The sequence below is a fragment of the Lonchura striata genome, chromosome 28 (assembly GCF_050655825.1).
Source record: "Lonchura striata isolate lonStrDom1 chromosome 28, ASM5065582v1, whole genome shotgun sequence".
Lineage (NCBI taxonomy): Eukaryota > Metazoa > Chordata > Aves > Passeriformes > Estrildidae > Lonchura > Lonchura striata.
The window spans coordinates 7,362,232-7,376,126 of record NC_140730.1 but is presented as its reverse complement, the minus strand read 5'-3'; the positions used below and the strand labels follow the sequence as shown (position 1 = coordinate 7,376,126).

Here is a 13,895-nt window from a genome sequence, read left to right as displayed (position 1 = left end):
CAGCATCAAGTCCACAAGAGTAGAATTAATGTATAGAATGAGTGTATATTTCCATTGTCCTTTGAGATTTCACAACTACTTCAGAATCCTGAATAATAAAAATATACATACTCAGGGGGAGTGTGCATGGTAAAGCAGAGGTGAGAATTCCTGAGAGTTCAACAAACTGACACATCTTGTCTGTGAGTTATATTTGAAGAGAAGCTGCACACACACTATGCAGTCAGCAGCCCTCCTGTATGTTTGCAGGGCTAAAGATGAGCACAATATTTCAGTCTTTCAGTCTGGAAAACGGGATTTACAGAGAGCTTGATTTACAAAGAAATTAGCAAAAAAAGTTCCACCTTTGCAATTATCCAGTCTTATAAACAAATCTAGACATTTAAGAAAATTAAAAATTTTAAAAGTTTCAGAGATTGAAAGGCTAACATAAAAGAAAAAGAAATACAAAGCTATCAAGAAGAACTACCTTGCACCACAAAAAAGAACAGTATCACAAAATCTTGCAGGATCAGTAAAGTACTTGGAGCACCATATAAGGAAAAAGGAATGAAACTGACCATTTGGGAACTGTTATATTAGATCAGTTTAACTGAAAAAGTGAAACTTTAGTTTCACGTATGCAAAATTATGAAAATTATTGCCAGAACTGTGCATTTAATTGTGAGGGTAGAAGAGCGTCTATTTTTCTATGGATCTAACTTAAAGGGATTACCCAGCAAAACCAAAAAACACTGCAAGAGTGATCTAACAAGACTGGCATAACATGTTCTGCAAAAGGCAAAATTAATCAAGAAATTAAGCTACTTATGACATAATTTTGCTTGCTCTTTTTTTTCCTTTTTAAGTTCATCTATCCATCAAATACTGCTGAATCTTAAAAACGCTTATTAATAATAGCAATGCAGACAATGCAGACAATCCATTTCAGAAGTGAAAACAATACAGACCCTTAAATGTAATAATACCTGTCCCAAAACCCAGAGTGTGGTAATACAAGCCAAGGATCCATTTTTATTCCCTGGGCTTCAGTATAACCTACCTGTGGGAGGCTCCACTAGGCAATGACTAAGCTTTTAAATCTTGACTTCAAAGTGACAGTTATGGTGGTATACTTAGGTTGGAAATGGGAGGGTGTAATCTATTCCCATCTGTTGGAAGTAGGGTAGTTTATCTTCTGTTAATTGGGCCATTTTCTTTATCTTTTCCACAATTAATCCTCCCTCTGGGGAGACATCTGCTGTTAATAGGCCATCAAGTGTCACTGCATGACTGATAAAAATTATATCATCCCATTGGGAGATGCTCCACCCAGTGAGAGGAGCCAAGGATTCCTACTTGTATATAATCTGAGATTTGGAAGACCACAATCAGCCTTTCCCACTGGATTCTCAGAGAAAGGCCAAGCCCATCTACACCACCACTGTATCTTCAGAGGAAGACTACAGCCTTCTACAGGATCACTGCTTCAACAGAACCACATCTGTCACTCCAGGAGGACTGCAGCCACCATTTCAACTGAACTGCTACCAACACCCTGACCCACAAAGTGTCTGGTTGTATTTTCACTCTGTCAGTGTTGTTTTGTATTGCTGCATTGTTTATTTTATTTTTAAAAATTTTCTTTCCCTAATAAAGAACTGTTATTCCTGCTCCCATATCTTTGCCTGAGGGCCCCTTAATTTCAAAATTATAACAATTTGGAGGGAGGGAGCTTACATTTTCCATTTCAGGGGAGGCTCCTGCCTTCCTTAGCAGACACCAAGACAATACTTCAGTGGTCATTAGTACTACTGCTACAGCAGCATGCCCTCTGCCAAAGCAATCAATAGGGAGATTTCCCAGAATGTGGGACTTGATTATCATGCACATCTTACAAGAGATTCCTGCACCAAATTCCACAAATACCAAGGAGAACTGAACAAAATCTACTTGTCTCTCTAGTGCATAACAAAGGATTGAAGTAATGAGAGAGAAGAAAGCAAAGAAAAACAGATTCAACAACAATGCAGAGTGCAGAGAAAAGCATGGGACAGCTGGCTAAAGGTGGAATGAGCAGCCAGAGAAACTGATGCAAAGTAATACAAAATACGAAATGGAGTAATTGAAAACTAAGCACTCAAGAAAAAAGACAGATGTCAGAAACAGCAGAAAGCTTACAGTAAAAAAGAAATAGATGAAAGAACAAAGAAAAAAAGAGAGTGAAAAACCTCCAACTATTTGAGGTTGTGAGCAGCTACGACAAATGCGAATGGCAAAAGGACCTAATAAAGCAAACTATGCCCAGGGCTATCAGTCAACCCGAAAAAGGGAACACTGGTGCAACATCTCATAGTCTTTGTCCACTAAAGGAACTCAGTAATCCAGTATTCAAGGTCCAAGAATCTCACTACTGCTCTTGCTGACTGTGAGACCAACTGACAGGGTCAGGAACAATGATAAGAGGCACTCACAGCTAACAACTGTACCAGTGCTTACTCAAATACAGACACACGGAGCACTTGTTCATTTCTGTCCTTTCTGAAGTCTGCAACAATATCACAGTGCTGAAAACATCTTCCTAATTCTAGCCCAAGGCAGGAAGAGATTACTAGATTGCCTAATCTGACCACCTTCACTAAATACTGCCTATTTTTCTAAGCTTTATTTAAATTTTGGTAAACATTTTCATTGAAGGCATCAAAAGCAAAGTAATACTGCCCTCAATCATCTATTTCTGCATTTGGTAAAAAATTCTAGTGTCCAATTTCCCATTCAAATGTCCAGCTCCAGATTCTGGTTCCTATTTCTAGTTACATTTTCAAATGCATTTATGCAGAGCTCTCTACCATTTATTGTTTTTCATACAAAAGCACTTACACATACCATGTTTCCATCAACTGAAGAACCCCCATACCAGATTTTATTTTTGCGGATCAGAAATGCAGATGTTAGGTAGTTCTTTGGTTTTCCCAGTCAAGTGCTGGCTCAAAACAAGATTTCCACTGTTATTTGTATTAGCCAACATCTGAGCCAGACGGCCAGGTTCTCAAGCTTTTGTTACACCAGGACGTCTGAAGGATGACCTACTATAAAATGGATTTAGGTCCACTAAACTCTCAGCAACTTGAAAATAAAGCAAATTTCAGGTAGAATGCATGTAAGAGAACATGAGACCTCCTTCACCAAGAGACGAGCAGTCAGAGCACAGAGTTCTTAAAAACTGAGGATTAGATTTGGTTTTTTTCTTCAGAGAAGCAGACAGAAACATGGCAAAACAAAAGAGAAATGTCAATTTTTTCTAACCATGTCAGTCTTGATAAAGGCATTCAGATGAAGTCCAAGCATGTAAGAAGGAAAGCAAAACTTCAGTAATTAGCATCAGAGATAGTACCTCTCCAATCTCAAGACCTGGCACCATACAAACCTGAATGGTTTTAGACTGTCAAATCAAATTAAATCCACAACTGAAAACCAACTGAATCCACAGAACTCCTTCCTGCAGTTTATTCACTTTGCAGATATTTCAACCTGCATGAATAACTACAAAAAACCTCAAGAGTTGGATTTCACAGGCTAAATTTCTTTAACATATTTTACCATCAAGTGATTAACTAGAAAAAAATGCCCTATGTACTGTGAGAAAAACATGTACTATTAAACCTGCTGAGCTTCCTTCACAAGCTGTGGAAATCAAAATGCAGAAACAGAAAATACTACCTCCATAGCTCATGCAGAGATACCATCTTCAAGTCATACATACTATTTACTATGAGATTTTTAACCTAGATGTGTGACCACTAGTAGCTATAGCAAACTCTCCCATGTCAATCATATTTACCACAACTAGACATAACATTCACTCACATGATGCACCTCTAGCAGCCACAAGGTGTCAGACCTTTATTGCAGCATGAAGTGACTCATTGAAAAAAATCCAAGGGACCAAGGGCAGCAAGAAAAGCTTCTGTAGTTACATTGGAGATAAGAGAAAGGCTGGGGAAAACACTGGCCCTCTCCATCAGGCAACAGATGTGGTTTCCATGGATATGGAGAGCTGAGGTACTCAATGTTTTTGATTCCATCTTCACCAAGAAGTGCTCCAAACCAAGTAATAAATGGGGAAAGCAGCAGGGACTGGCAGAATGAAGGCCCACGTGCTAAAGGAAAACAGGCTTGAGATTATCTAAGGAAGGTTAAGGTGCACAAGTCCATGGGAACTGATGAAATGCATGCATGAGTCCTAAGGGAACTGTCAGAGGAAGTATCTAAGCCACTCTCCATTCATTGAGAAGTTGTAGCCCTCTGAGGAAGTTCCCAGTGACTAGAAAAGGGGAAACTAACACCCATTTACAAAAAGGGAGAAAAGGCAGACTTGGGACACTACAGGCTAGCGAGGCTCACCTCTGCACCTGTCAAGATCATGGAGCAGACCCTCTATGAACCTCCACCATGGAAACTCTGATAAAGCACATGGAAAATAAGGCAGTGATTGGTGACAGCCAACCTAGTTTCACTTAGAGCAAACCATGCCTGACAAATTTGGTTCTATGATTGTCTTACACTGTTGGTGGACAAGGCAAGAACAACTGACAGTCTACCTAGACTTATGAAAACCATTTGACACTGTCCCAGAGGAGATCCCTTGTCTCTAAACTGGATAGATGGACCATTCCATGGATAAGGAATCTGCTGCACTCAAGAGTTGCAGTCAACAGCTCAATGTCCAAGTGGAAACCAAGTTTGGGACCAGCACTGCTTAGTATCTATTTTGGTGACATGAACAGTGGAATTGAAGGCAGGAAGTCTGCCAATGACACCAAGCTGTGTGGTGCGGCTGATATGCTGGAGGGAAGGGATGCCATCTGGACAGGCTGGAGAGGTGGGACTATGCAAACCTTATGAACTTCTACAAGGCTAAGTGCAATTCCTGCAAGTGTGTCAGGGCAATCCCAAGAACAAAACACAGGCTGATGAGAGAAAGGATTGAGAAAAAGCCTGGGGAGAAGGACTTGTGGGGGCAGGTGGAGAAGAAGCTCAACATGCCACAGGCACAGGCACACAAAAACCCCCCTCTGTGCTGAGCTCACTGACCAGCATGAGCAGGGGGGGATTCTGCCCTCTGCCCCACTCAGGTGAGATCCCACCTGAAGAGCTGCTTCCAGCCCTAGAGAACAGTATCAGGAGAATGAAGAGTGGAGCTCCTGAAGCAAGCCCAGAGGAGGCCACAGAGATGCTCTGAGGTCTGGAGCCCCTCTGCTCTGGGGACAGGCTGGGAGAGCTGGGGGTGTTTAGCCTGGAGAAGAGAAGGCTACACACAGACCTCAAGAGCCTGTTCCAGTACCTAAAGGGGCTCCACAGGAGAGGGACTTTGGACAAGGGGGAATGGCTTCAAAGTGACAGAGGGTAAATTTAGATGAGATATTAGAAAGAAATTCTTCCCTACAATGGTGGTGAGGTACAGGTTGCTTCATGGACCTGTGGATGGCATCCCTGGCAACATTCAAAGCCAGACTGGATGAGGTTTGGAGCAATCTGGTGTAGTGGAAGGTGTCCCTGAACAATACTGGGGGGGGGGGGGGGGTGGTGGGAGGAAAGAGGGGTGATGTCTTCAAAGGTCTCTTCCAACACAAACATTTGCAGGAGTGTGTATCTCTGTAGAGTTCTCAGGCTCACAGAGTATATCTCATGGCACAGCAATGACAAGGGCCAAAAAGCAGTCACCTTCTTCACTGCTGAGCCCTTGGGGCCTCTGCCATAAGGAAACAGCATGAATCAGGTTGGAGGTCTCTAGTCCAATCTCCAGCTTCAAGTAAGGTCCATTATGATGTCAGGCCAGGTTAATCAGGCTATCCAGTCTGGTCTTAATATACAAGGACAGAGGCTGAGCAGCCTCCCAGGGAAGTCTCTTCTCTACTGCTTGACTGTACTTATGGTGAAAAAACCTACCACCACCACAAAAATCCAACCTTCCTCCTATTTCCAGTCTGAACATCTCATTCCACCTCTCACCTTTTGTCTTTGTCCTTTCAACATACACCACTCTGATGGGCCTGGGTCTGTCTCTCTAATAACCTCCTCACAGACCCTGATAAGCTCCACTTGTGCCTCTCTGAAGACTTCTTTCCTCCAGGCTGAACGCACACAGTCTCCCCCACAGGATATGCAACCCAGACCATGAAATATCTTGGCGATTCAGGTTAATCTTTAAATTTTAGACGGAACCATGGCATGGAAACAGCTTTTAAGACCTCACCAGATCTGCTGTAGCCGCATTAAGATGAGAATTTATTTTTAAAGCTAAGAATAACAATGTTTCAAACTTTTTCTTTTTAAATTTACTCCAAATTACGTTTAGAAATTGAATAGTGCCTGATTACATGGAAAACTACATGAGGCAGGGGAAAAAAAAACCTACAGTGCAACTTCTTGGCAAGCAGGTCCTTGCTTCAATTTCAAGAAGGACTCTTCAACACCAGAAGCATACAAGTTGGGAATAGCTACTCCAACTGTAACTCTTTGTAATAGATCACTTGAGAGAAAAAGTGAGTGTTAAAAAGAACAGCAATTAGGTTGTTAATTGACTTTAAATACTCAGAGTGATAATTTATCACTTGCAAAACACTTACCTAAGAGTCAAGAAAGTAAAAGTTCAAAGTTAGGTTTAATTATGCTTATTGGAACACTGCAGGCAACAAAAAAATGTCCTTGGGGATTTTTTCACCATTTACATTATGAAGAGCAGAATAATCATGCTAAATTTAACATATGAAGAGATACAGATCATATGCAGTACTATAAAATTCAAAAGATGTTGATAACAACACAGCATTATTTTTCAATAGCTAACAATAGACTCAAAGCAAAGAGCAAGCTGCCACTAAGAGCTTATCCGCAGAAAGAACTCCACAAGCAAAATCCAGCCATACCTCATGTCAGAAACAAGAAACACAACTGGATAATTTATGGCCTATCTCCTCATGATGACTAGAACTGACATGGTGAAAAGAGATACTTCTGCAAATGTTACAAGTCAGAAAAGAAAAAAGTAGCTTATTTTCATACCAGAGGGAAAAGCCATGAGGCAGGACAACTATTTGGTAATGTAGATAAAATATATATAAATAATTCAAAAAAGTGTTCACAAGAAGTATTGAGGCATTAAGATAGCTCTGCCTTGTCAATTAAATAGCTCTTTATGATGCCAGGGTGTGAATTATTTGGACATGTCACTCAGCCTAACTTTGCAACCACTAATCCATCTGAAGTCACCATAGGGGAAAAAAAAAAAATCTTGTTTCTAGAGTCTGCAGCAGTCAGTGGTGAATGACACATTTTCTCTCAAAGTGACAGCAGACCTTCCTCTGTCCAAAAGCTACCATGAGACAAGTAGAATGAACAACCAGGGCAACCCCCAACCCCTTGCCCCGCCACCAAAATGGCACGGAAGCAATCAGCATCCTACAAGTCTGGTAAAGAAATTATACTGATTAGTCTGAAAGGAACTACTTCAGTTTGCTCACCTTCTGTGTATTTCATAAAATATGTTGAGTTGGAAGGGACCCATTAGGAACACTCCTGGCCCTGCACAGGTGTCCTGGGGTGACTGAACCCCAGGAAAAACAGTGAGGCTCCAGAACAGCTGCAGTACATCAATGACATAATTGTATGGGGGAACACAGCATCAGAAGTGTTTGAGAAAGGAGAGAAAATCACCCAGATTCTCCTGAAAGCTGGTTTTGCCATCAAGAAAAGCAAAGTCAAGGGGTCTGCTCAAGAGATTCAATTCCTGGAGGTAAAATGACAAGATTGACAGTATCAGATTCCCACTGAGGTCATCAACAAGACCACCATGATGTCTCCACTAACCAGCAAGAAGGAAACACAAGCTTTCTTAGGTGCCATAAGCTTTTGGAGAATGCATATTCTTGAGTACAGTAAGATTGTGACCCTCTCTACCTAGTCAACCACAAGAACAGTTTCCACTGGGGTCCTAAGCAGCAACAAGACTTTGCCCAGATCAAGCAGGAAATGGCTCATGCAGTAGCCCTTGGCCCAGTCAGAACAGGACAGGACCTGATGTGAAGAACATGCTCTACTCTGCAGCTGGGAACCATGGTCTGTCCTGGAGCCTTTGGCAGGAGGTGCCTGGGGAGACTCAAAGCACAACTCTCCCTGGCACCCTGACTACCGGTGCTGGGGTGGATGCTCATAGCAAAGGTTCCCTCTACCCACCATGCCACATGGAGCAAGTGAATTGCTCTCATCACACAGCATACCCATATAGGTAAACTGAATCACCCTGCATACAGTAGACAGAGCCAAAGTCCCAGCGGTGCATGTCAGAGGTTTGTCAGGGAAGACAGTTTGGATCAATGCTGCCTTGAGTACAGACAAACCCATTTGTGGGGTTGTCTTTGCTTAGGGACCAGGTTGTACACAGTGGATAATGCAGAAAGATGAAACAACATGATGTGTACCTCAGGGAGATCTGATTGTGGGGTGAGAACTACGTGTAAGTATCACTGTCTGATGAATGTCATTGCCATTGTCTGTATATAGCTGTATACTGTGTATGTGTATATAAATACACACAAGTGCTGAGTTAGAATATATACTAATTTTGGTAGTAAGCTGACTATATGGGGATAAGGGGTGAAGTGTCCTGAAATGACTTTATGATGCTTGTATCCCCATTAGTCTGTTTAGCCTAGAAATAAGTTCTGCACCATTAAGACCAGTTCCAAGAGCAAAGAGGGAGAGAGCAGAACCCTGGAGTTTATTATCAGAAATTGCACTTGCTCCCCCGCATCCTTCTCCTGGACTGTGCTGTCTGCAGTACAGACAGATAGCGGGACAGAGCTTTCCCTTGCTTTTAGTTAGTTTTTAGCTCACTGAGCCAGACAAGTTCCCTGGACTGTGGATTTTCTTTTTCTTGGAACTGTTCAAACCTGCTCTTGACTGAACACCCAAAAGAGCACTGGCAGCTTGCATCTGTGGCCCATTGGGCTGGGCCGTGGCATTTCCAGCACTGGAGGGTCTGATGAGAGACTGAGTGAGCTGAGCTACACCACACAAAGGAGACTTTCTGAGTTTATAATTTCTTCAGAGTGGCAAGGTTTTATTGTTTAATATTGTTCAATTTTTGTGCTGGCAAATGCTTTGCCAGCAGGGGTTTTTCCCACTTTTCTTCAAGGGAACTTTTTAATGAACCAGTTGGGGGAGGACAGCTTGAATCTGCTTTCTAGAGGAACACCCCTTCAGAGGTTTTCTCCCAAATTTGCCCTACACCAGGAAAACAGGGCATCCCAAAAAGGCCACCATGTGACAGAGCATTGTTCAAACACTTATTGAACTCAGGCTTGGTGCTTCTCAGTCCACTGCCCTGAGAAGCCTTGTGTGCTCAACCTCCCTCTGGGTGGAAAACCTTTTCCTCGTATCCAGGCTAAACCTCCCAACTCAGATCCATGCTGTTTCCTCAAGTTCTCTCATTAGTCATGAGAGTGTACAGACTGGTACCTGCCTCTCATGAGGAGGTTGAAGACTGCAAGACTTACTCTCCTCTTCTCCAGGCTGAACAAACCAAGTGCCCTCAGCAGCTCCTCATACAACTTCCCCTCTAGACCCTTCCCCATCCTTGTGGCCCTTCTTTGGACACTTCTCTATTAGCTTAATGTTTTTTTATACTGTGGTGCCCAAAACTGCCCCTAAAACTCAAGATGAAGCTGCCTCAGTGCAGAGCAGAGAGACAAATCCCCTCCCTCACCCAGCTGGCCTGATGCCTCTAAGGACATGGTTGGCCATCCTGGCTCCAGGGCACTGCTGACTCAGATCCAACTTGCCATCAACCAGAACCCCCAGGTCTCTTGCTGCACCACTGCTCTTTAGCCTCTAATTAATTCAAGGCAGGTACATATAGTAAATCTGTTATGATTGTGCTGTATGCTCAGCAATTTCATAAAGCCAAGTAAGTCACAGACACCTCGTGAAAGGAAAATGTGTACACATCCATCAAATTTTAGCCCTGAGAAAAATTTGTACTGCTTTTCAGCCATTGAAAAGATTAATTCATTCCCCACACAAGGGGAGCTTGTTGTCTTAAAAATGCAGCTTCAGCAGTAAGTTACAGACAAGCAAACTACTAGTTGTGTTTTAGCTGCAAGTTAATGAGAAAAGCATTCTGGTTCCCATAAATATATAGGACCAACAGTAAGGTCCTAGTTCTCTTTGGTATTCTAGCTGGATTGTCTTAACACTGACACTTCACGCATGTGGCAGTCAAGTACCAAAGACTTCAAAGAAAGTTTCTAAGAACTTTCAGTAACTACTTTATACATTAATACCAATAACAATTATTCTTACCAGTCTAAATCCCTGTTTTTCAATAATCACCCTCATAACGACAGTCCCCAAAACCTTTATCACAATGTCATTACATCTTTGCAGCAAAGTCGATCAAACTTCACACAGCTAGGGAGAAACTACTCCCTCCTCCTCTTCATTAGCTCCACACTTATCAACTAATCTGCCACCATGACAGGCAATGCCAAGACCAGGATGTGTTCCCAGGAAACTTCACAGTACAAACTTCTTTGGTAAGTGGCACTGCAACTATGTCATCTTTTAGCCCCCTTCTATGTAGTAGAGGGCCCTCTTAAACCAACAGCCTTCTCTTGTCAAGATACAGTTGGTCATTATTCCAATATAAAGAGGTAGGGGAGCAGTTTCACCTATTTATTAGAAACAAAGACAAGTGGATGAAAAAGACTTGAGGAACAACAAGAATAAAAAAAAATGAAGTAATTATTAGAGAGAATGCTTGCAGTTTTGACAAAATGCATCACAAAAAGATCATCCATTTAAAAAGCTCAAAATTGTAAAAGACATTGGCAGAATGGTTACTTGGAGGCAGTACTGACAGCTCAGCAGTGATTTAAGACATCCAACAGTTTAAGAGCATCAAAACCTAGAAGGTAAACATAACTAATATACTGTTGGAAACAGAAACACCAATCAATGAATTTAAAGACGGGTGTCATGGTAAAAGTAACAGGTTAAAAGACCTTTATATTAGTAAGATGAGAGGACACAAGACACACAAATCTCGGCACTTCTCAAGGCCAGGAAAAGGTTTGTTGCAGTAATCAAACAGGTAAAAATCTTGAGCTTCACCTGCATGAACAGACAATAAAAGCTATTGTTTAAACACACCAAACAAAAACAGTCTGCAAGAATGACTGAAACCTCATTCTAGGTACTTATATGGCCTGTGTGTCAAAGAATAATTAGCTTCACACCTCAGAACAAAGTATAATTGAGACAGCACTGTTGTACAGATTAACTGAGATTCAGGAAAGTTAAGAACTTCGCTGAAATCACACTTTTTTGTGAACATGAACATTGAGCTATCAAATGGTACAAACAACAGAAGACCAATATGAAGCAGAAGGTAAAAGAATTAACAGTACCAAAATAGTTACGTCACATATTTAGATTAAAATACCTGGGCACAAGGAAGTAAAGCATTCACCTAAACAACGGAAAAATAAACTCACTGATGTGCTTAAGAACGAGGAGAAAACAGTCACCTGAGAAGATCCTTGCCATGACAGAGTCTGCAAATAAGCCACGTAGAAAGACTATAGAATTTTTCAAGTTTCTGGAGAAAGATGCGAAATCCAGGAAGTGCACATATTTCCACTGTTATACAAAGAATATACATCTCAAAAATGGCACTGAAAGGAACAAAACTAGCAACAGTCAATGATATTAGAAGGAGGGGACAACAGTTCCAAAGCAAGACGATCTTGCTTCATCTGAGGAAAGATTTTATCACATTCTTATTGCAAGAAGAAACAGAACAGCAACAGATGAAGGTGACAACTGTGGAAGAAAGGCGAGTATAAACTAAAGAGGTTTTTACAGGTGAAGTAAGTCTCTGGAGGCAGGAAAGGATTTTAAGGATGGGATCACACTCCCCCTTGCCATCCCAGGCAGTCTACAAGACCCTGCAGGAAAAAAGAAGTAGAGATAGAAGCACACAACAAGTCATCACCAAAAGATGTAATAAGTATTGGTAAACTGTTGAGCTTAATGCTCCCCAGCACAAAGGGGAGTAAAGTGAGGGGCTTGCATGACTTAAGATAGGTATTGCCAAGCTTCTGATTCTAAGAGAACAAAAGAACCCATTAAAAAGTATTATAATAGCAGTATATAAAATAAGTACTTATGTTAAGTTTCTTGCAAATAGTCATTACATATTTGGCTACTACTATTCTTGAGATCACTTATCATGCCTCCTCAGGCACTGACAACTCACCCTGAGTCTGGAAGCCAACAGCCCAAGACATGCTGCATCATAGGATTTGTTAACTTAAGCATAATTGTATTGTTAACTTATTGTAGGCTTCATCTTCAAAGGCTGCACCAACATTTATTTGCTTCCTATTGTTTAACGTTAATATCAGAACAGTAATTGCCACTGACACAGAGTTCAAAAGAAAGAAACTGTCCTGAAAGAAGGAGCCACACACACATTTTTCATTCACCTGACTCTGGGTATCTCTTTCCCTCTTCCTTTACCTGAGAATGATGAGAGACAACACAGCAAACTGGCTTTTGCCAAAACCCTGAGAGACATTTGTCATTCCCAAAGGCAAAATATGGATACCCACTGCCACTTGAAACACCACTGTACACACCTTGGGGAAGAATACCCAAAACTGCAGTATTGTAGACCAGGTTCTTCTAATGGTCTTCAGAAAAAAATGAAGCCACTTTACTAGACCACCTCTGATATTTTCAGCTTTAAAAACCCACAATGCATCTACTATGACACCCTGCTTTACACAGGCTTTCTATTAATCCTTTAACTAAAGGATTAACAAGAGTGTAAGCAAAGGAAAGATCTACAGTGGTACGAAAACTGTGGACGGTAACTTCAAAAAGCAACTGGACATGGCGGGGCACAAAGCGGTTCAGAGCCGGGGCCAAGACGCAGCGCTCGCTACCGTGCTCCAGGGCCCGTGCCCAGCGCCGGGCCCACGTCCAGGGAGCACGGGCCCCGGGCCACCTGCCCCGGGAGCAGCCGCAGAGTGAGCCCAGAACCACCGACCCGCGGGAAGCACCTAAGGACGTAGGCCCCAGCCTGGCTTCGTCCGCCCGCGCCTCGCGGACAGCGCGGTGACCCGGCCACAGGGCTCCTTTTGTCCGGCCGCCTTCCCCACTGGGACCGGGACGGCTGAGGGGAAGCGGCGCTCCCGGACCGGCCCCTGAACGCGGATCGCCGGGCCGGACCAGCCTAGGCCCACAGCAGCGCAAGGCCACTGTGGGCCAGAGTAACGACGCCCGCAACTCCCACCTACCTTCGTTCGCCAGGTCCGCCATTTTACTTCCTCAGCCGCACCCACAATGCACCGCGCAGCAGAACGACACCGCTCACCGCAGGCCCCGCGCGCCGCGCACGCCCCGATTTACGGCCGCTCCGGGACGGCGCCGCGCGTGCGCGGAGGGCCGCCCCTGGTTGACTCGCGGGCTCCGCGCGGTGCCCGATGGGTTTCCCATGGGTGCTGCAGCTCCGTGAGGGCTTTCTGGGCAGCGTCCCCGTGGGCCGACTCGTTATGAGGTCTGCGTTGGCCCGATCGCTCCCTGCGGCCCGCGCACCGTGTGTATCGCGGCGGTCGGAACGGGGCTAGCTGCCTGCGGGTCTCCGTCCCGTGCGCGGCCTTGCCGTCCTTCCGTGGCTGCGGAGCCCAGGCGGGCAGACCATGAGCTGCTCCTGGTGCCTCGTCCTGCGCTCAAGAGCAGCTGGCACATGGGGTATAAACTGAGCAATTAATGGTTCTCGTCTTACCCCTATGGATTGTTTCAAGGTTCATTTAACAGCAGCATGCACGATGCCCTTCATTTGACTACAT

At 43.4% G+C, this 13,895-nt stretch overlaps 1 protein-coding gene across 4 annotated transcripts in view; it reads right to left on the bottom strand.

The window, feature by feature from the left end:
* RANBP3 (RAN binding protein 3) overlaps nucleotides 1-13,382 on the bottom strand; it is a 58,205-nt gene extending 44,823 nt beyond the window's left edge. For all 4 annotated transcript variants that reach the window (XM_021528175.4, XM_021528176.4, XM_021528177.4 and 1 more), the window contains exon 1: nucleotides 13,344-13,382. In XM_021528175.4, coding sequence (XP_021383850.1) covers nucleotides 13,344-13,365 — 22 coding nt within the window. In that variant the 5' untranslated portion in view covers nucleotides 13,366-13,382. The remainder of the gene's footprint in view (nucleotides 1-13,343) is intronic.
* Nucleotides 13,383-13,895: the final 513 nt, after the last annotated feature.